The 22,484-nt window shown below is 49.2% G+C and overlaps 1 protein-coding gene across 3 annotated transcripts in view; it reads left to right on the top strand.

The window, feature by feature from the left end:
• Positions 1-17,493, top strand: part of TANGO2 (transport and golgi organization 2 homolog) — a 161,441-nt gene extending 143,948 nt beyond the window's left edge. For all 3 annotated transcript variants that reach the window (XM_043979205.1, XM_043979204.1, XM_043979206.1), the window contains 3 exons: positions 4,587-4,740; positions 14,402-14,506; positions 16,353-17,493. In XM_043979205.1, coding sequence (XP_043835140.1) covers positions 4,587-4,740; positions 14,402-14,506; positions 16,353-16,476 — 383 coding nt within the window. In that variant the 3' untranslated portion in view covers positions 16,477-17,493. The remainder of the gene's footprint in view (positions 1-4,586; positions 4,741-14,401; positions 14,507-16,352) is intronic.
• Positions 17,494-22,484: the final 4,991 nt, after the last annotated feature.

Here is a 22,484-nt window from a genome sequence, read left to right as displayed (position 1 = left end):
CCCTCCTCCCACCTCTTGGGCTCCCAAACATAGGACCCCTCTTCTCTCTCACCCTCCACATCCAAGCTGGTGCCAAGACCTGTTCATTCTACCCCTGCAGCATTTCCTGATGATGCCCCCTTCTCTTCTCTGACGCTGCCCCGTCCTGGCACACACCCTCATCTCCTCTCACCCGGACTGTTGCCATCAGACTGCTGGAGTGTCTGCCGGCCTCAAGTCTCTCCCTGCTCCAGGCCACCCTCCATTCAGCCACCAAAGGGCTTTTCCAAAAGCTCAGGTCTGATCACCCCCTACTCAATAGAACTCCAGTGGCCCCTGGTGCCTCTAGGAGCAAACACAAAATGCTCTGTTTGGCCTTCAAAGCCCCCTCTCACCTTTCCAGCCTTCCTACATGTTCCTCTCCATCAAACACTCTGATCCAGTGATACCGGCCTGCTGGCTCTTCCACAAATAAGAGGCTCCAGCATTCTCTCTGGCCATCCCCAGGCCTGGATGCTGTCTCTCCTCTGCTCCAACTACTGACCTCCTTGGCTTCCTTTAACTCCCATCTAAAATCCCAACTTCTACAGGAAGCCTTCCCCGACCTCTCTGAATTCCTGCTCCTCCTCTCTGTTAATTATCTCCAATTAAGCCTGTATAGAGACTAATGCAGAAATCTGTTTAATGTGATTGTACATATATAACCTATATCAGAATCCTTGCTATCTTGGGGAGGGAAGGGAAGGAGGGAGAAATTTTTGAAACTAGAAATCTTGTAGAAACAAATGCTGAAAACTATCTTTACACATAACTGAAAAATAATATGATACTTTTATTATTTAAAAAAAGATAAATTTGAAATATTAAAATCTTTAAAAGAAACAAAAAAGGGGGGGGGGAGCCTATATATAGCTTGCTTTGTATATATTTATTTGCATGCTCTCTCCCCCATGAGATTGTAAGCTCCTTGAAGGCAGGAGCTGTCTTTTTCCTCCTTTTATATCCTCAGTGTTTAGCACAGGGCCTGGCACATACTAGGCACTTAGTAAATGTTTATCAAATTGAATTAAATTGATGTGTAGTGCTCCCTGCTGCTAACTTATACTCACAATTCGGGATCCCCTAAGGAATGACTCAAGGTCTCAAACTTGTGAGTATCCTATGGAGAAGGTACTCTGAAAACCCACACTCCTAAAACTATATGACACGAGTCCCCACCAATGTGTTTACCCTTTAGTAGTCAGCCAGAAGACACAATTAGCTCCAAGAAAAGGCATTAACTGAAATGGCATAAAAACAAAATATCCCCCTCTTAAATCTAGGACGCACTCTCCAACAAATAGTTATACATACAGCATCAGTGTGGAGTAGACACCCATAAAGTTCATAATCAGAGAGCCCTGTAGTTAGGGGTAAGCCATACCAGGTAGTGGTGGTGCTTTGAATCAAAAGTCAGCATGTATCACAAGCATGCTTTATCTGAGGTAGAGGTGTTTTTTCTTTCTTTCTCTTAAAACACAGGTAGCACAGATAACCATTTATCAGTGAACCAGATATTTTTAGAAGTTCTCTTTTTTTTTTTTTTTTTTAGTGAGGCAGTTGGGGTTAAGTGACTTGCCCAGGGTCACACAGCTAGTAAGCGTTAAATGTCTGAGGCCGGATTTGAACTCAGGTCCTCCTGACTCCAGGGCCGGTGCTCTATCCACTGCACCATCTAGCTGCCCCAGAACTTCTCTTTTAAAACACATTTTGGTCTTGTTATGATTCCTAGACCTTTCCTTACATCCCTTCAAAGAGGGGGAACCATTCTTGGCTTTTTTCTCTCACCTAATTCACTATCAGCCCTAAAACTTTTACACTGCATGCCAGATTTCTAGTTTCTCTTAGAGCTAAAGTCTCCCTTATAGCTTCCTAAAGAACTCTGGACTCAATCTGTTATCTCAGTATCTCTTAGTGTTACTCACTAAACTAACTGAGAAGACAATTTCAGAGGGCCAGGAAAGATATTGACATCCCCTGTTCTAAGGCCCCTCCCAGGTCTGAGTTGTCTGCTCTTGTTTTATCACCAACTTGATAGGCATCAACAAACATGAACATTTCCATATACAAAGAAATGAGGAGGATTGCATATGAAACCAAGAATCTCTGTTGCCTATAGCTTATGTCATTTAAGCCTCTAATAAATTTAGGGGCAGCTAGGTGACTCAGTTGATAGAGAACCAGACTTGGAGTCAGGAAGACCTGAATTCAAATCTGGCCTCAGACACTAGCTGTGTGACCCTGCACAAGTCATTTAACCCTTTCTGCCTCAGTTTTCTCATCTGTAAAATGAGCTGGAGAAGGAAATAGCAAATCACTCCAGGATCTTTGCCAAGAAAAATCCCAAATGGAGCCACAGAGAGTCAGACACAACTGAAATGACCGAAAAACAAATTTAACAGCTTAGTACCAATACTGCCCTGCTTGGCTTCCTAAGCTTCCATTACTCTCTTCTGTGTGTTTCTGAGCTGGTTCGTGGATTCTCTGTTCTTTGTTGGGTGTCACCACCCCTCCCCCACCTTGCCTTCTCCCCCAAAAGCCCTCCCTTGTATCGAATAAGTAGAGTCAAGCCAAGCCAATTCCCATACATGCCACTGCTAGCAAAGCCCCGAGTCCATCACCTCCTGCCATGAGGTGGCAGGCCTGATTCATCATGACTCTCATGGAGTCGTCATTTGTCACCACATTGATCAGAGCTCTCGAGCCCTTCAATGTCGCTTTTCTTCATGACGATGTAATTACTCTGTCAATTGTTCTCCCATTTCCGCACACTTCATTTTGCTTCATGGGCCTTTTGTCATTTCTTATGGCATAATAATAATAGCTAATGTTTCTATAACAATTTGTGATTTGCGAAGTGTTCTACATATTCTCTTGTGATTTTTCTTCTACAACCTTCTGAGGTAGATGCTCTTGTTATTCCCATCTTGCAGATGTGGGATGGGAATTGAGCTCAGATCTCCCTGCCCCCAAGTCCAGTGCTTTGTGCATTAGGCCAAGTTGTGTCTAAATAATATTCTTTCGTGTTCGTGTACCGTGATTTGTTCCAGCATTCTCTAGCCGACAGTCACCTGCCTTGTTACAACAAGATCAGCTCTTCCTCGTTTCTGTCATGTCACTGGGCATAGGTCCAGGACAGGTCTCACTGAGTCAGTGGGTACACACAAAGGTAGGCCAGATACTCTGCTTCCATTCTCTGTTTAAAGGCCCCCATTTGTTCCAACAATCTGTGCTCTCTGGTGTGACCGTCTAGATTCTAAGGTCCGTTCCAGCTCGGACATTGTATGCTCTGAGGACTCTTCTCACTTTGACATTCTGTCATCCCTCCTACCCTTCACAGTCTCTGTTCTAGGATCCTTCCAGCTCTAACAGTCCATGTTCTAAGGCTCTCCCAGTCCACCCATTCTCTGTTCCATGTGCTCAAGTCACATCCAACCCTAATAGTTGGCATTCTTTGACCCTCAGGTATATTTCTACCATGCGCACGCCTGGCCAGTTTCCTCCCATTTTGTTTACAAAGGACAACTTTGTGGTCCCACTGTGGATCACTTGATGCTTTTCCTGACTGAAGAACTTGAACCTTTTTTATACTAGGTCAGTTTTTCAGCTTTTAAGGTCATCGTGAACACACTTAACTGGGTTTGCTTCATTTAGAACATTAAACTTCTGGAGAATTTAAACATTTTTATTATCAACAGAAACTGATGAGTTAGGCAGGTATTTCATTTAAGTGCTGAGCCCCCCAATGAAAATGAAGGAGAGGGGCAGCTAGGTGGCGCATTGGATAAAGTACCAACCTTGGATTCAGAAGGACCTGAGTTCAAATCCGACCTCAGACACTTGACACTAGCTGTATGACCCTGAGCAAGTTACTTAACTTTCATTGCCCTGCTAAATAAATAAATACATTTGAAAAAAGAAAAAAGAAAATGAAGGAGAGTTTTCTTGGGAAGTTTACTTTGTCCTCATCTCTTTTGTTGGGCTTTTCTGCCTGTGACAAGCCTCAGGATGGGGACAGAGGCCCCAGGCCAGGCAGTCCAGCAAGGAGAGTGCTGGGCTGGTGGTCTGGAGTGTCCTTCAATGTAGACACTAGCTCTCAGTGAACCCCGTGGAGCCTTGGTTTCCTCGTCTGTAAAATGAGAATAATAAGGAAGCAGTGTCACTCCAGAGGAGGAGTAAGACCCCTGTGCCAGTCTTGTCTCTGTCACCCTGGACAAGTCACCTAACCTCTGCTCATTCCGCCATGGCCTGTCTGTTGTAGAGCCCATTGGGACCCTGGGGGGAGGGAGTTTCCATACTTGGAAAAGACCTGGAGAGAGCTAGAGGGAGAGATCCCCCTAGTTCTCTCTGCAGACCACACCCAGGGACCCCTGCCCACCACAGGGACTGTGCAGGGGGAGCCCATGGGATGAAGACTGGAATTATGCTGAAATTATGCTGAAATGCTAGAAAAATGTTACCTCTATGCTGTTACTAGGAGGGCACTAAATAAGCCGGGCTCCTCTGTTGGACTGCGGCCAGCCAACAATTCCTGAATCTCATTTTTAAAAGCCTTTTCCCATTCACAGGTGTGTATGGATTGAGCAATTCTCTCCTGGAGACTCCGTGGAAGAAGCTGCAGTATGGGAAACAGCTCTTCGTGGATGTGATCGACCAAAGCCAGGACCTCACCAGAGAGGATCTGATCAGTGAGCTGCTCAAAGTGATGAATAATCAGGAATGGTAAGGACTTGTCTCCAGTGACTGCCATGCATGCCGGCCTCCCTGACTTACAGAGAGGCCGAGAATCAGAGATGCCCGGGCAGAGCTGGGGGTTCAGGGCGCCGAAATATGAGACACCCAGTGACTGCACATGCAGGTCCTTGTGACCGCTGCCTAGTGAAGTCCCACTCACGCAACACTGATGAAGCATCTGCTGTGTTCCCTCCATGGCGCTCCCTCAGGGAGCTTACAGTTATCTGGGGAAACTGCTTTCAGCTGGCCTTGCATCTCCCTAGTGCAAAAGCAATGTGAAAGAATCCGGCTCACCGTGCAGGGAGTTCCTGATGAGGAAACCCTTCCTCCAAAGGCTTAACCTTGGAGATCTCGCGGCCTGGTGGGGTCGTGGGCCCTGCCCAGAGTGACTGAGGAAGCGCGAATCAGACGGGCAGGACCTGAACCTGGGTCTAAGAGACAACACTAAGGCCTAAGGGGCTCAAGGCAGGCTTCCCCTGGAAAGCAGCATCTGAGCCAAGCCCTGAAAGAAGAGAATTCCCAGAGAGAGCCCATTGCAGGGGTGGGGAGACCCATGCAAAAGCACCGAGGAGGGGGACACTCAGGGAATAGCCCGGAGGCCACTTTGGCCAAACAGAGTATATGGGAGAAAGGAAATGAGGTGGCAGATTGAAGCGGGCTGTGAGGAGCTGTCAGTGCCCTGGGGGACTAGGGACAGACCCATGCCAAGGTTACCTTGGCAACTGTGTGAAGCCTAGACAAGAGAGGGGATAGAAGGAAAGGAATTAGGGGTTATTGCAATAGTCCAGCAAACAGAGATATGTGAAGGCCCAGCTGAGAGAAGATAGTGCAGATTCCTGGTGATAAAGCCAGGCGGCCATGTGTTATTTCTTCCTGCTGTGTAGAACAGCACATGAGTAAAAAAAGAGGTGGATGATGGGGGTGGGCCAAGGGAACCAGAAATGTCAGCGTGGAGGGCAGGGCGGAGCTGAACTGGTTAACTCCAGCCTCAAACTGAAAGAGGGAAAAGGTGAGGTCACAGCAGGGGGCATAGGCCTGAGGGATGGAAAATGGGTCCTGGTGGGGCTGCAGAATAGGTTGTACTGAGGGACAGATTAAAGGATGGAAGGGATGAACAGCGACCACAATTCCACAATTCTATTGCTTGGAGGCATCTTAGATGGAGGCCCTGACCCTGAGTGTAGCCGCGGTGGAGAGAAGCGTTTAGAATGGTGACCCAGACCAAGATGTTGGAGGCGCTTCAGAGTGACGCGCCCTGCTCAGACCACATCCCAAATCCTGGGCCCAGGTTTGGTTGCCATATTTTGTAAAGAGCGTGGACAGGTCACACGCTTGAGTCCAGGAGACACAAGTCCAGAGCATCGTCCCAGGGAGGGAACTGTCCAAAAATGGAGTTGTGAGGATCCTTTGAAAGAACTAGAAGGGAGTGGCCAGAGGGAGACCCGACGGCTGGAAAGGCCGATAGGAGGAGGAGGCTCGGTCCCCTGGACCCCAGAAGAAAGGACGAGGAGTGGGGAAGAGAAGCATCAGAGGCATTTTATGGCCCCGTTGGGGAAGAAACTTCCTCTCTGTCTGGCTTTTCCAAATATGAAATGCACTATCTCAGGAGATCAGAGAGGCACAGTCGTGGAGCTGAAAAGACCGTAGAGGTCAACAAGGCCAAACCTCTGTTATACAGAAGAAGAAATGGGGTACCTGAGAGGCCAAAGGACCTGCCCAGGATGGCCCAGCTAGTAAATGGTTAAGATGAGACCGGGAGGGACCTCGATCTTCCCCACAGCCAAGGTCAGGGCTCAAGCCACCACACCACGTGGCCATTAGTTACCAAGGTCACCTTCACTCAAGCAGGGATTAGGCAACCAGTCACAGAGGATCTGGGGGGGAAAGTACCCACACGTGTTGGGAGAGGTCCCCACCTGTTCTGTCACCTGACCTGATTTCCTCAAGTCTTCTTCTCTTTGGTCCAAGGCCAATCACACAAGGAGGGTCAGTGAGAGAAATGGCGGCATAGCCTGGCTGTGAACACTGCCTTCTTGTGAGGGGACACTGGCCCCCACCCCCGCCACCAGCACTAAGTATCCAGAAGGAAGGGCAGCTTTTGCAGGCAGCTTTGAGGTCACTGGACTGAGTGGAGTGGCGCTGCTTGCCTTGCCCCTTTGGGGAAGGTATGGTGGCTGGAATCGGAAATCTGGCCTGGGTTCAAACCTGGCCATAGGCAGCCTGAGCAGGTCACCACCCTTGTGGCCTCTGAGGGCCCTCCAGCGGTCAGTCATCAGCTCAGATGTCCCTGAATGGCTTGTTAAAGAAACCTCAGCCAAAAGCCCCCAAAAGATTTTTCTGAATTCAGAGATGACAAACAAAATGGTTGTTAATTAAATGTTTAAATAATAACAGAGGTGGGAACAATAACACCACCACCTTTATATAGCCCTTCAGGGTTGTGGCTAGTAAAACTATATGTGGTGGCCCTATTTCTGTCCCAAGTGTAGGGAAAATTAGCTGGGGTTTATTATATATTTGTTACTTAGAAATTGGAGACCACTGCACCAGTTTGGAGCATTAAGCATTTATAAAAGCATATTAAATATTAGTAAAGAGAGCGCACATGGCTCTGAAAGATAGGAAAGCCTAGCGAAGAGAGAGAAGAGAGAGAAAAGAGAAAATGGAGAACCTAGTGGGCTGCATCTGTTCTCACTAAGTTCTCTCACCAAAAAGAGAGATCAGGGAGCTCTCTAAGGGAAGGGACAGAGCCTACCCTAACACACTGCTTAAAGCTCATTGGCTAGCATCATTCAAATCTATTGGTTCACTGGATTTGAGGAGGGGTCCGCACAGTCATGCTGATGTCAGAGCCCAGAGAACAGGTCCTCTGGCAGGAACAAGGCTTTCAGGTAGGTGTGGTTTTGAGTGAGGGAACTTCCTGACTCTAGGCTGGCCTTAAGAAAGGTCAGGTCAGGGGCAGCTAGGTGGTGCAGCCAATAGAGCACCAGCCCTGGAGTCAGGAGGACCTGAGTTCAAATCTGGCCTCAGACACTTAACACTTACTAGCTGTGTGGCCCTAGGCAAGTCACTTAACCCCAATTGCCTCACCAAAAAAAAAAGAAAAAGAAAAAGAAAGGTCAGGCCAGACTCTCTCAGCAGGGACCCTCTGGGAATCCCAAAACCCCATTATTTTCTCACCAAGTTTACAAAGAATTAATTACACCCACATATCAGTTTTATCCTTCTGTTTGGTGACCTCGGCCTCTTCCATCTCTATGTAAGTGACAGGCAGGAGATCTCTGTATAACTAGAGACTCTCCCAACCCAGTCCAATCCAATAAACATTGATTAAGGGTGACTGTGAGCCAAGCACTGTACCAGGTGCTGGGAATACAATTAAGAAAAAGGGAGACAGCCCCTGTTCCCAAAGAACTAACAGATCGATCCGTGAGGAGACACCAAAAGGAGGCAGGAAGTGGGGGAAGGGGAGGTTGGGGAAGGCAGGACCACAGGTGCAAAGTGAGTGAGCTCCAGTCGAGCTGTGCCCTCTATCAAGGAAGGCACGGGGAAGTTTGGTCCTCCACCCTCCAGCCCAGGGGAGAGGAGGCTGAGGGAGCCCCTGGTGAGGGGCCTCTCAAACACAGCTCACTGTCCTCCCCCAAACCCACCCCTCTTCTGCCTGATTCTCCCCCACCCCCCACAGGGACCTTGCACATGTTTTGTAGATACTGCATTATCCGTTAGGGTGGAAGCTCTGTGGGGGAGAGCGCTGCTCCTCCTTTGTCTGTGTATCCCACAATCTGCCCAGGGCCTGGTCCATCGGGTGTGCGCAGTGGAGACTCCAAAGCAGCTGCGGCTCGAGCAAGTCACTCACTGACTTAAACCTCAGTTTCCTGCCTATACAATGGGCAGATAATAACCCTGGCTCTGTCTGCCTCAGAGGGTTGTTTGGCAGAGCGGGATCCGCCACTTTAGAGCGTTGTGTGATGGGAGCTGCTGTTGTCCGTGTGACAGAGGCGGCCTTTCCTGCCGGGGGGGGGGGGGGGGGGGGGGGGGTCCGGGGGCTGCTGGGTAATCGCCGTGTACAAGGCTTTTGTGCCTTCCTAAGCCTGACAGCATCAGTGGCTGCGATGGGACCACTGGACACGATGCTAGAGAAGGATTTTTTCTTGTATTTGAAGTTGTTGTGGGCCCTCGGGGCTGGGCAAAGGGCATAGTGACAGGTCAAGGAATGGGAAGAAAGACCAAACGGGAACTGGGGCCCTGTCTGCCCACCCAGAGGCGTGTCAGTCAGCCCATCATCCTCACAAGGGTCTGAGACAACAATCACATTGGGCAAATTGTACAAGTAGTTGGTTGATTTTTTTTGGGGGGGGGTGAGGCAATTGGGGTTAAGTGACTTGCCCAGGGTCACACAGCTAGTAAGTTAGGTGTCTGAGGCCAGATTTGAACTTGGGTCCTCCTGACTCCAGGGCCGGTGCTCTATCCACTGCGCCATCTAGCTGCCCCAGTTGCTTGATTTTGTTCTTTGAGTTCTGTAGCTGTGAGACAAGGCAGATGGTGAAACATCCTGAGTTGAGAGTCGGAGTTCCTTGGCCCTGGTCCTGCCAGGTTCTATGGCCCCAGACAAGTGGCTTCCTCTTCCTGGGCCTGTTTTCTCGTCTGTAAAATGGCACATTTGGACGATAAATAAAAAAAATAAACCAGGTGATCTAGGGCGCAGGTGTCAAACTTGCTGCCTGAAGGCCTGGCCCAGTGCAGGCCTGTGAGGAATATCACCCCTATAATTTCTGGAACTCAGCGGTGGTGATGTGTCAAAGGCTCATTTATTGTCATTCTCGTGGGAATGGGCCACCCCATGTCCAGCTGGTGGGTAACCAAAAAAGGAGGGTCCCAGGCCCCCTTTTATCTCTTAATCCCTAATGTGAAATGGCCCCTCCCTTTTTTCATCATTATTTTCAATTACTCAAGAGTTACAGTCTAGTCGTCAGAACTGGCTAATCTGGACACAGTATTCCCACCCCTCTGCTTGACTTTTCCCCGTGGGAGAAATCCAAAGGATTTGAATGATGGGGAGGGGGGGCACCTTAGGAGAGTCTCTCACAGCCTGTGGAACACCGGGGCCCCCAGAGACAGAGCTGAGCTGCAGCTGAGGAGGGAAAAGGCTGCAGGCTCACCCACCTTTCCTGGCCAGAGGGAAGTGTCCCCCAAAGGTCGGCTGCTCTGCCGACCTCCCCTCCCTGTGCTTGGCCAGTAATAGACACTGGAATATATTAAACATCTCCAGTGTCCTGATGTGACCTCAGTTAGAGAAGGGCTAGGAGTCTGCCAGAGAGAAACACACACTTTCATTAGGTCAGAAGGCCGGAGCTCCCTCTGAAAATCATTGAGATTAGATGACTAAATTTTTGTCTAGAAACTCCAGAAAACAGCAGAGTGATGTGGACTTGAGGGCCCTCATCTGGCCTTGAGGCTAAAAAACAAGGAAATGCAGCTCAGATCAAATATCCTGGAAGTGTGGGGTGAGGGGAGAGAGGCAGGGCCTGGGGGCTGGGAGGGGGGGCTGCATGCCTCACAGTGACCCCCACCCTTAAACATACCCTGTAGTAGAAGGGGTCTTGTGGGATGAGGCCTCCCTGCCTGGGAAACCTGAGCTACTTGGGGGGAGGGGGCATGGCCCAGCCAAGTGGTTTCTCCATACCAGCATCTTTGCAATTGGTTTCGTTAGGGGGGGGTTATCCTACAGAAGAGAAGGCCGAGCCTCTTCCCTGCCCCCTGCCCGGCCTCTAGTGACTTGTATCCTCTCTCTCTGCCTTGAGGAACCTGCTTTGGTCATAGCGCTGACTCATTGGATGCCCGGTTGGATCCATTTTACAATGACTGACTCAATGACACGGTCTCACCACTGCTTGTCCAACCATTCTTCAAAGACCTCCAATGTGGGAGAAGGTGCCACCTCCTGAAGCTGCCCTTCCCTCTTAAGAGAGCACTCACTGCCTCTTAGGTGGCCACTGGGGGGCGCCATAGCACACAGAGCGCCTGGCCTGGAGTCAGGAAGGCTCATCTTCCCAAGTTCAAATCCAGCCTCAGTTACTGGCTGTGTGACCCTGGGCAAGTCCTTTCACCCTGTCTGCCTCAGTTTCCCCATCTGTAAAATGAGCTGAAGAGGGAAATGGCAAACCATGCCAGGATCTGCCAAGAAAACCCCCTAAATGGGGTCATGGAGGGGCAGCTAGGTGGCTTAGTGGATAGAGCACCGGCTCTGGAGTCAGGAGGACCTGAGTTTAAATCCGGCCTCAGACACTTAACACTTACTAGCTGTATGACCCTAGGCAAGTCACTTAACCCCAATTGCCTTGCCAAAAAAAAAAAAAATTAAATGGGATCATGGAGAGTCAGACACAACTGAAACTGATGTGGGATGGATTTCATTGATCAGATGGATTGTGAGGCGTCCCAAAAGAATGACAAGACTCAGTGACTCAGTTTCCCAAGTTTTATTACAATACTTGAATAGGGAAAAGAAAGACATATTTATAGTATGGATAAACTGATTTTCAGTCTCATTATCATAATCTCCACCTTAGGGAGGTACAGGGGAGGGCTTACCCTAATTTGGACTTCCTGGGGTCCTAAGCCAACCCCTGAGGCAGGCACCTTCTTTCCTGGAGGGGTATTTGGGGGGTTTACACGTCATAAAGTGAGCTGGGGACAAATTTGACCTTTTCTGTGCATGTTACCTCAACTTGCCAAGGTCAGAGTGTCCTGTGTGTTTCATTCTCAGGCCTAGTTTCTGGATATTAACATTTATCAGTTAGGACTTCTATAGCTTATCTCTGTGTCTTTGTTATAGCTAAAGTCCCTATGACCTGCCTCTCTATGTTCTTGTTGTGGGTGGTGATTAAGGGGGGGGGGGAGGGCGGTAATTAATAGGAGCCAGACCTCCAGATACCAGTTAACAAGAACCTAGGCCCTGACTTTGATGAGGGCCCAAGTCTAAAGGTCTAAAGTTAGCCATGAATCCCTTTCAGAACTGGGGTCTGAATCCCCGTTAGAGCTCAGATCTAAATCAGAGCCTGGGTCTTAAGCTTGTCCGTTAACTCTTTCTTTGCCTCCTCCATCAAAACAACTGAACAACGACTGTCGGGAAGGTTTTCTGACATCGAGACTGAATGTGCCTCTTTACAACAGTCACCCTCTGTTCCTGTGGGGCCAAGCGGAAAAAGTCTAACCCTCTTCCTGTGCCAGCCTTTCGCTGTTCAAAGGTGGTCATCACATCTTCCCTAAACCTTCCCCAAGTCCCACGACTGGTCTTCAGAGGGCATGGTATTGACGCCCTTCCTGTCTCGTTGCCTCCCCTGACACTCTGCAGGTCCTCAGTGACCTTTGTAAAGCCAGATGGAGTCTGAGCCAAACTGGCCACAGAGAGCAGACCCCTTCCCGGTCTGCAAAGCAAGGCCCCTCCTAACGACGCTTCCATCTCCTCCAGCTGACCCCACAGTGCCTGCATTCTCTGAGACCTCACAATAGTGGTGCACAATAGAGACTTATCACTCACTTGATGGTCATGTGGGCAGCGAGAGCAAAGGGAGACCTACCCAAACTCACAGGTGTTGAATTTTCTAATGAATGTTGTTAGTCTAACATGAGCCCAAGGGTCTGGTCTACACAAATGACTTACCTAGAAGGCCACTTCACTAGTCACTGCTACACTTCAGTGCTTCACAAGCTCTGTGCTCCCCCATGCCTCACCCTCCCCAGTGTGAGCATTCCCTCCAGCACAGATCGATGGCCCTCTGAGCAGAGGGAGGTGAGGAGCTCCATGCTTTAATAGTGATGGCTGACCTTCTGTGACCTTCGGTCCAATTACACAGGTCCTCAGACAACAGACTGTACTCCATCCCTGGGGGGAAGTAAAAGTTAAAAAATAAGTTTTTATAAAATGAAGCACTAAAGGGGAAAAAATGGAAAAGAAATGAGAGTGGGCAGCTAGGGAGCGCAGTGGATAAAGCACTGGCCCTGGATTCAGGAGGACCTGAGTTCAAATCCGGCCTCAGACACTTGACACTTACTAGCTGAGTGGCCCTGGGCAAGTCACTTAACCCTCATTGCCCCACAAAATAAAATAAAATGAAATAAAAAAAGAAGGGGAGGGAGAGAAATAAAGGAAGAATAGGGGAAATCATTTCATATAATTGGTGTGCTCAAGTACAAGTCTGTCCAAACAAAGAGGAAGAGGCTGGGGCCACAGGTGACATTTGAACTTTATTTTTATCTGGAGCAGTCAAAGGAAGAAAACACACATGCACACACGCAGAGTTGGGTACAAAAATACATTTCACCCAACAGGAAAATGAGGGAAAGGGAGAATGGAGAGGAGGGAATAAGAGTGAGGGCATATTAAGGGATTCATTCTAATCAAAACAAACTAAAGAAATAAAACAAATACTGACAACAACTCTTTTTACCAAGGCAAGAATAATGGAAACTAAGGGGGTGCCCATCGATTGTGGAAGGATGGAACAATTTATGGTATATAAGTGTGAGGGAATACTATTGTGTTGTCAGAAATGATGAAGGAAATAGAATTAATGTAGAGTGAATTGAGCAGAATTAGGAAAATGATTCATACGGTGCCAACAATAATAGAAAGACAAACAACTTTGAAAGACTGGAGCTCTGTGATCCGGGAAATTATGGATAATTCCAGGAGTCAGGAAGAATGATGCTGCCCATCTCCTGACAGAAAAGTGATGGAGTCAGAGTACAGGCTGAAACCATGGTTGTTACTCATTCATTTCAGTCATGTTGGATTCTTAGTGACCACATTGGGGGTTTGCTTTGCCATTTCCTTCTCCAGCTCATCCTGACAGACAAAAAAAAAAAAAAACTGAGGCAAATGGGATTGAGGGACTTAGCCAGGGTCACCCAGCTAGTGAGTATCTGAGGCCAGATTTGAACTCAGGAAGATGGGTCTTCCTGACTCCAGCCTCAGCACACCCTTCACTGTGCCACCTAGCTGCCTAAGAGACTTTTGTAGATGCGGCTGATTCCAGAATTTGATTGTTTGACCTTACACGTTTGTAAGGAGGGGTTTTTTCTTTCTTTTTTGATCTAGATAAGGGAAAGGGTAAAGGAGGCAGATTTTTGCTGAATAAAAAATGAATGAAATTTAATTTAAATGTAAACCCTATGCAAACGTTTTATTGTTGTTGTTCTATGAGGCCCAAGCAGGGAAAAGGTTGCTCCCAAAAGGAGGGTCAGGAAAGCTCACTGGGGAGGCAGCATGTGAGTCAAGTGTCTACCCATTCCAGAGACAGATTCAACAGGCAAAGGGAAGGAAAGACGTTGTAAGCCCATTGAATGCCATGAGGAAAGGGGTGGAGGTGGGAAAACAGAGTCTGCTGTGCTTGGAGGGATGGGAGCTGTCCAGTTTGGCTGAGGAACAGAAGGAATTCATGTGAGATAAGCCTGGCAAAGGTGGAGGGTCTTGGGAGCCTGAGCTGAGTATCTGAGCTAGCGAGTGAGTGACTGGGCCAAGCTGAAGGAGGAGGAGCCCCTGGCCTTGGGTAAGGGAGGAATGAGGAGGGTGGGGTGGGGTGGGGGGGAGAGGATGCGCAGGACCTCTGGTCTAAGCTTGGGTAGTGAGACCTCATTGTCTTTCCAGCCAGCTGCCGGACCCCGCCATCGAGGACCAGGGCAAGGATTACATCCTGCCCATCCTGAACCAATACGCAGCAGTGTGTGTGCGCTGCCCAGGATACGGCACCAGGTAAAAACGTCAAAATATCCATCCCTCGAAGGCATTGCTGCGAAATGGATGGATGACATCGGCTTAGTCGTTCGTGCATTAAGGCTTCTTCTGTATTCCTGGGCTGTGCTTGGTACGAGAGGACACAGAGAAGAGAGACAACAGGGCCCCCACCCCCATCCCCGCCTTCAGGGATAAGACAAAGGACTATGGGGCCCGGTGGTGAGAGCGCAGGAGAGGCCCTGCCAGACAAGAGGGAGAAGCACTTGGTAGGGAGTGGAGGGCCCACTGCTTTGGGGGTCATCAAGAGGACTTCCTGGAGCAGGGGGCACTTGACTTTGGCCTCCAATGGAGAAAAGAGTTTCATCCTATGGGAAGGGCCCAGCCCAGGCGCTGGGGGTGGCCCAGGATTGGACTCATTCACTTCCTTTCCCCCCGCCCCCATTACTTCCCTGTGGCTTCTGCTGCAGACAGACCAGGGCCTGACATCAGCACACCACGCGGGGAAGGCTTTCCGAGGGCTCTCCCGCTAAGTGTACCCACCACTAGACCCCCATGGACATGTAGCCTGCTTTTCTCCCAGGAAGCCTGAAAAGTTGGCAGGATGAGTCAGACTCCCAGACTCCCCCCTCACACAGAGCCTCCAAAGCAGGTGGGACCCCCAAGTGCACCCAGCCCGTCTGGGACCCAGAGGGCAGTGCCCGGTACAGAGCCCCACCAAGGCCAGCAAGTGTCCGAGGTGGGATTTGGTCTCAGGCCTTCCTGACTCCTTGCCTAGCGCCCTACCCACTGCCCTAATGACAGCTTCACATAAATCATAGGATTTCTAGCTAACGTGAATCTTAGAGATCCTTTTTTACCTCCTAATTTGTCTGAGGAAATTCAGGCCCTTAGAGGCTGACCGATGTGCCCGGTCACCCAGTAGAAAGTCAAAGAGCTCCGTTGAAACTCACAGCCTGATTCCAGATCCATGGCTCACTACCCGGGGTCAGCACCAGCGGGCTGAGCCAGCTGAGCTCTGCCCAAAGGGCCCACAGCTTCCCAACTCTGCCCAGGGGTGCTGCCTGGGACTCCGGGACCACTAGAGAAGCCCGTCGTGGGCCGAAGCAGCCTGCGGCACACAGCGGAGAAGACTCAGGGTCTGGGGAATGTGTGATGGACAAAGAGGCGGGTGACCATGTGTGGCCTGGGTCCACTAGGACTCTCTTCTTATCAGAAGATAGCCAGGACTCTCTCCCTAGCCCAGGAACCCCATGAGGAGGCCTTAGAAGAGGCTTCTAGTGCGGTTAGAAGGTAGGTAGAAAAACATCTCCACCTCCAAGAGAGAAAGAAGCTATTTAGAAAAGAGCACAAAGGGGGCAGCTAGGTGGCAGTGGATAAAGCACCAGCCCTGGACTCAGGAGGACCTGAGTTCAAATCCAGCCTCAGACACTTGACACTTACTAGCTGTGTGACCCTGGGCAAGTCACTTAACCCCAATTGCCTCACCAAAAAAAAAAAAAGAAAAGAGCACAAAGACGGGTGTGGTTCTTCTGATTTGTGTCAAACTAATTACTGCCCAAACTCCATTTTCTCTCTGAGGTTCGTTGCACACGCTCATCAATATTAAAACATTCTCATTAAGTCTCTCTGCTCTGTCTCGCACTCTTTGTCACCTTGGGGGATTTGTATACGGTTGTAGCAAAGCCCAAAGAGCATTCACTGGCTAAGCCTTGGGCCAGGGGGTTTCCATTCTCCATGCAGGCTTCCCTGCTGACTGTTTAACTGGGCACTGGCCTGACTCCGGGAAGAGATTGAAAGGAGACAAAACTCTGGCCCTCCTTGGGAGCAGGGGGATTAACTGACCTTGTCCTGTGGCTTCTTTCAGAACCAATACCATTGTTCTCATTGATGCCGAAGGGAACGTCACTTTCACTGAGCGCAGTATGATTGATGAGGACGTCAGCCAATGGAAGACTAACACCTACCATTTCCAGCTGCAGAGTGATTAGCTTTGCATTCCAATGGGCGCCGGAGAAAAGAAGGCTTGGAGAGCAGCTCCTGAGACCACCTTGCACAAATTCCAGAACCAGGGGCTGCTGAACCATCCACACACCAAGAACCTTTGCACCATCCCGACAGAGAACAGTCAGAAGGCGCCCCGGCTCTCCAACGTGTATTTATTACCACTTTAGTGTTCCTTGTAAGTGTCCAGGGCTGACCCGGCCTGCCAACGGAGATCAGCCAGCTCGCCCCTCATCAGCTGCTCGCTCGCTTTCCAAGAGGCCCATGTGGCTAAGGGGTAAATGGAGTCGTATCTTTCCCTAAGAATCTATGCAGTGACACTGCAGCGCCCACACACACACACACACACACACACACACACACACACACACACCCATCCCCCCTTACTTTATGTTTCCTACTCTGAGCATAAAGAGGGGAGAAGCAGTGGAAGGGGCAGTCACGTTTTCCAGACCACACTTTCCCTCCTTAATACAGTTTTCCACTTGGCTCAACTACTGGCTCCCCCGATCTTTTTTTAATTAAGTGAAAACCGTAGGAAACCTTTGGGTGAAAACAACGCGACTTCACTCATTTGTTTCAGATAGGCCCCTTGGTATCATTTAATCACGGACAATAAACTTCAGATGAAGTCGATGCAAGAGCCCAAGGAAAGCCAGTTCTGAAAACTCAACAAATCCATGATAAACACCCGCTACCAAGACGGCCGTCCAGCCCTCTGCACTGCTGTCCACATGTCAGGGGCCGCTTCTGGTTCTGCTCGCTTACATGCAGTTCTGAGCCCCCTTAATGAGTCTCTCTGTACAGTCTCAGAAGCTTGAAGTGGGGGGTCGTGGGGGAAGGGGGGGTGTCAGTTCAGTCAATGAAGCAAGGAGGGCCCGCTCTCCGGGGGCAATACTACCAGCCTCCTGTGACCCTCACTTATTTCCCCAGGGACAGAAAGTCAGTAGGAATACATCTGTGGAATCTGAAAAGCTGACAATAAAATACTAATTGAAAATGGAGTGATCAGACATATGTATGCAAGTGCACATTCCCTTTCTAAATGGTGGGTGAGACAGTGCGGGGTGGTGAGATGTGGTGGAAAAGAGTCACACAGCTGCAGGATCTTAGGGAAGAACACTGACCTCGCCCATGGACGAGCTGGTCTTCAATCCTAGGCCTGAAAGGGGCTCACTGAGCTAACCAGAGTCAAGCTCTCTCCTGGCCTCAGTTTCCTCAAATGTCAAACAAGTACTTGGACTTCCCAAGGAGAGTGCCTGGTAAATGGCAAAACAGGTGCCCAGGGGAGACTGCTCAGAAACCTCCTGGCTATGGGCTCCCCAAAGCACAGAGTCCTCAGGCTGTCCAGACCAACCAGTAGCTGAATAAGCACCCCCTATGCAGTCCTCCTCTTTCTCCACCCATCCCACTTTGGGACAGCCCCTTGGGCACTTTTTCTTTAGATCAAGCCTGAATTTGCCTCAGTGCCCTTTCCATCCGCCCTTTGCTCTGAATCCTGCCCTGTAGGGCTAGTTCTGATCCCTCTTTCTTTGTTGTGGTTAGTCATTTTATCCAGTCTTGTCCAGCTCTTCCTGACACCTTTTGGGGATTTCTTGGCCAAGATACTGTGATGGTTTGCCCATTTGCTTCTACAGTTCATTTTACAATTGAGGAAACTGAGGCAAACAGGGTGAAGTGACTTGCCCAGGATCAAACAGCTAGAAAGTATCTGAGGTCATATTTGAACTCAGGTCTTCCTGACTCCAGGCCTGGCATTCTGTGCACTGTGGTGCCACCTAGCCATTAAAAGCATAGTGGCGGGGCAGCTAGGTGGCACAGTGGATAAAGCACCAGCCGTAGATTCAGGAGTACCTGAGTTCAAATCTGGCCTCAGACACTTAACACTTACTAGCTGTGTGACCCTGGGCAAGTCACTTAACCCCAATTGCCTCACCAAAAAAAAAAAAAGCATAGTGGCGTAGTGGATAAAGCACCGGCCCTGGATTCAGGAGTGCCTGAGTTCAAATCCAGCCTCAGACACTTAACACTTGATAGCTTTGTGACCCTGGATAAGTCATTTAACCCTCATTGCCCTGCCAAAAACAAAAAGTGTAGGCCCCTGCCTCCCACTTAGCCTAGAATCCACTTGGCTTTCTCAGCATCCCTATCACACTGGTGACACTCATTGAGCTTCCATCCCCCTAAGTCCCAGCTCTTTCTACAGATGACCTACTCTCTCCCTGCACTTCCCACCTTCTTTACCCCTATTATTGAATAGAACTTTTCATTTCCTGATTCTGCCATACTGTGGGCTGGCCACCTCTTCCGGTTTGGCGTCACCTGGATAGTTGATGGACGAGATTCCCATGCCTTCATCCAAGACACTGATATAAACATGCAGAAAGCTCCCAGGTACCCCTGGAGACAGCCCCCCAGGCTCACATTTACCCCTTGGCTCTGGGATCTGGTCATTGGACACTGTCTACATTCATCCAATCTTAGGAGCATAGAGCTACATCTCTACATCTTTTCCACAAGAGAGGTTTAATGCATGTGAGCAGGACACTGGCATAGACAAGATAAGTCACAACTCTAATGGGGCTAATGTCTACTAGTGGTGTCCTCTCAGCTATGCCTCTTTGGGCCACTAGGTGGGGCTGTAGTGCACAGAACGCCAGGCCTGGAGTCAGGAAGACTCATCTTGAGTTCAAATCCGACCTCAGACACTTAGTAACTTTGTGACCCTGGGCAAGTCACTTCACCCAGTTTCCCTCGTTTCCTCATCTGTAAAATGAGCTGGAGAAGGAAATGGCAAACACTCCAGTATCTCTGCCAAGAAAACTCCAAATAGGGTCAAGAAGAGTCACACATCGCTGTGTGACCCTAGGCAAGTCACTTAACCCTCATTGCCCCACAAAAAAAAAAAAAAAAGAAGAGTCACACATCATTGAACAATCAGAAATCAGTAGGAAAGGCTAGGCAGGTGCCAGGGTAAAGAGGTTCTGTTTGACCCTAAAGGCAGCAGAGAGAGAAGACTTTTAAGCAGGAAAGTACAGGTCAGCCCCATGCTTTAGGAAGATTGTTTTGGTAGCTTTGTTTTCCACCACTAAATTGCTATTGTGCGACTGCTCTGGGGCTATTTCCTCTCTCCTAGTCTAGAATTTAGTAGTAGGGATGCAGAAGAGCTTGACCAAAGCCCATCCCAGAAGGTGATCTCAGGCTGAGCTCAGTCTTGGTCAAACCCATCTCCAGTTTTATGTCCAGCTCTGGATGAGGGTGAACTGGAGGACAGTCAGGGTGGGGAGAAGGCTGGAAACCATGCCACATGGGAGATCAATGGAAAGACTGAACAACATTTGCTTAGAGATTCTGGGAAAACTGGGGAAAGAAAGTGGATAATGGAATGAGAGGGACTGACCTTGGCAAGGAGAAGGGCCACCCCTGCATCAAAGGAGGAGGAAATGGGGGAACAATGCTGAGGGGATAAGATATAGAATTGAGAAGAAGAGGGAGCCCACAATGGATGACCTCCAATTTTTTTTTTTTTTTTTGGTGAGGCAATTCAGGTTAAGTGACCTGCCCAGGGTCACACAGCTAGTAAGTGTCAAGTGTCTGAGGCTGAATTTGAACTCAGGTCCTCCTGAATCCAGGGCTGGTGCTTTATCCACTGCACCACCTAGCTGCACCATGACCTCCATCTTTTTCACAGATAATTGGAATCTGGGTCAGTCATGAATTTATAGCAAGCCCAGTTGGCATGGCTTCCCCTGCTTTGTTAAGCCACCTGAGAGCCGGAGCAGAGAGGGTCACAGTGGGAGTGACCCAAGGATGAAGTTTAGAAAGAGATGAACCGGGGCAGCTAGGTGGCGCAGTGGATAGAGCACCAGCCCTGGATTCAGGAGTACCTGAGTTCAAATCCGGCCTCAGACACTTAACACTTACTAGCTGTGTGACCCTGGGCAAGTCACTTAACCCCAATTGCCTTACTAAAAAAAAAAAAAAAGAGATGAACCAGAGACAGGAGACAGGGCTGGGTGGAGGAGACTCAAGGATGGAGGAGAAGATTGAAAGATGGAGGACAGCACAAGTTTGAACTGGTTAGCTGTGACTGGAAGAAAAGGGCCAGAGCAGGGAAGGTTCCTGGCCTTAGGAAACAGGGAGAGGGGGAGCGAGGGGACACTGGTAAGGACAGAAAATGGATGGAGCAGGAGGGAGGCACAAAGGGAGAGGAAAGAGAAGGCTGGTCAGAACGGTCTCGGAGCCAGCACCATGAAGGTGTCCCACTTGGGTAGATGATGAGATGGAGGAGACACCCACCAAGCACTTACTGTGTGCAGTGCATCACTGAGGCTGGGGGGACAAATAAAAGATCTCAAAGCTCACGGCTTAAGGGAGACGACACATGTGGAGGGTGTCAGCCGCCAGTCAGCAAAGCCGTGCCCATTAGAGGGCGGCGGCCAAGCAGATGGTGATGCCTCTCCCTTCCTTCCACTGCCACTGATCCAGTATCAGTTTCTGACATTGAACAACGTGACGGTGACTAGGACTTTGGTGGAGAATCCCGCCATGTGCCCAATCCTGTGCCAGGGATACAGGTATGAGAAAGGAATATGTCTACCGAGGTTTTTCCCCTTTGCTGCTTCTTCATCCAGAAACCAACCACCCAGCGTGGGACATTTCTCTTAGACATTTACCCGGGCCGAGATCCAACCAGACACTAAAAGAAATTCTAAGTTTGAGCTCATGGGTGGATTCCATTCCTGCTCACTGTGTTTGCTCAGACGGGTCCTGGGAAAATGTTGGTTCTCCCTGTCATCAAGACAGATGATATGGAAATCAATGTCCCTGACCAAGATTTGAGTGACCTAAGTCACATACCCCAAGGTAGCCCACCTCCCATTTGATCAACCAATCAGAGGCGATTAGACATCCCTCAGGAACAACCCCCTCTTCAAAGGGCATAGAAGCTGTGACCCCCCCCCATTAGGAGTCTTTGGTCTGAGAAAGATGGCCAAGTGACCATCCTTTTATTAATAACCTGCCAGCCTTATTAATAAAACGCTTAAATTGTCCCGAACTTGTGTCTCTTGAACTTTTTAATTGTCACACAGATATGAAAAAAGGAGGGTGGTCCCCGCCCCTAAGGAGCTTACATTTAACGGGAGGAGACAACACACAAAAGGAAGCTGAAAAGGGGGGGAAAGGAGAGGGTTTCCAACCAAAAGCTCCAGGTACTCTACCTCCCCCTGTTTTCTAGGTCATCACCCTATTCTGGAAAGTCTCTGAGCCAGGCAGGCTCCCCAGCAGGACCAGAGTGTGCCAGGGCCTCCTCCTCCTCCCCTTTTCTGACACCAGGATTTGTTCATACAGGTGAAATCTAGCCCCTCGAGAGGAAACCAGATTTCCCAACAATGAGAGCACAGCTCCATCTGAGTGTTTGAAACCTGGTAATGATGGAGGAGGCCAAAAAGGGGTTAACAGAACAACCTAAGACCCGAGCTCTAATTTAGATCTGAGCTGAAGAGGGATTCAGACCCCAGTTAATGGAGAACTTAAGACTTGAGTCTTCATTAATACAAGTCAAGGCCTAGGTTCTTGTGACCCACATTAATCAGCACCCGTAACAAGAACATAAAGAGGCAGGTCATAGACACCTTAACTATAACAGTGATATGCAGACAAGGTATAGAAATTCAAACTTGTAAATGAAAATATTTTGAAACTAGCCATGGGAATCAAAAAGTGACAGGCGGAGAAAAGGCCAAATTTGTCCCCAGATTCACCTTAGGACTGGTAAACCCCCAAAACACATCTCCACAGGAAAAGGTACCACCTCGGCATTGGCTTAGGACCCCAGGAACTCCAAATTAGGACTGGCCCTCCCCTGTACCTCCCTAAGGTGGAGATTATTATAATGAGACTGATAATCAATTTATCCATACTATGAATATAACTGTCTTTTCTTTCCCTATTCCAGAGATACCTCTCCACTATTCTGGTTCTCTCCCTGTGT

The sequence above is a fragment of the Dromiciops gliroides genome, chromosome 1, assembly GCF_019393635.1.
Source record: "Dromiciops gliroides isolate mDroGli1 chromosome 1, mDroGli1.pri, whole genome shotgun sequence".
Lineage (NCBI taxonomy): Eukaryota > Metazoa > Chordata > Mammalia > Microbiotheria > Microbiotheriidae > Dromiciops > Dromiciops gliroides.
Note: the sequence above shows the minus strand (reverse complement) of the source record. Positions and strands in the feature narration are given on the sequence as shown.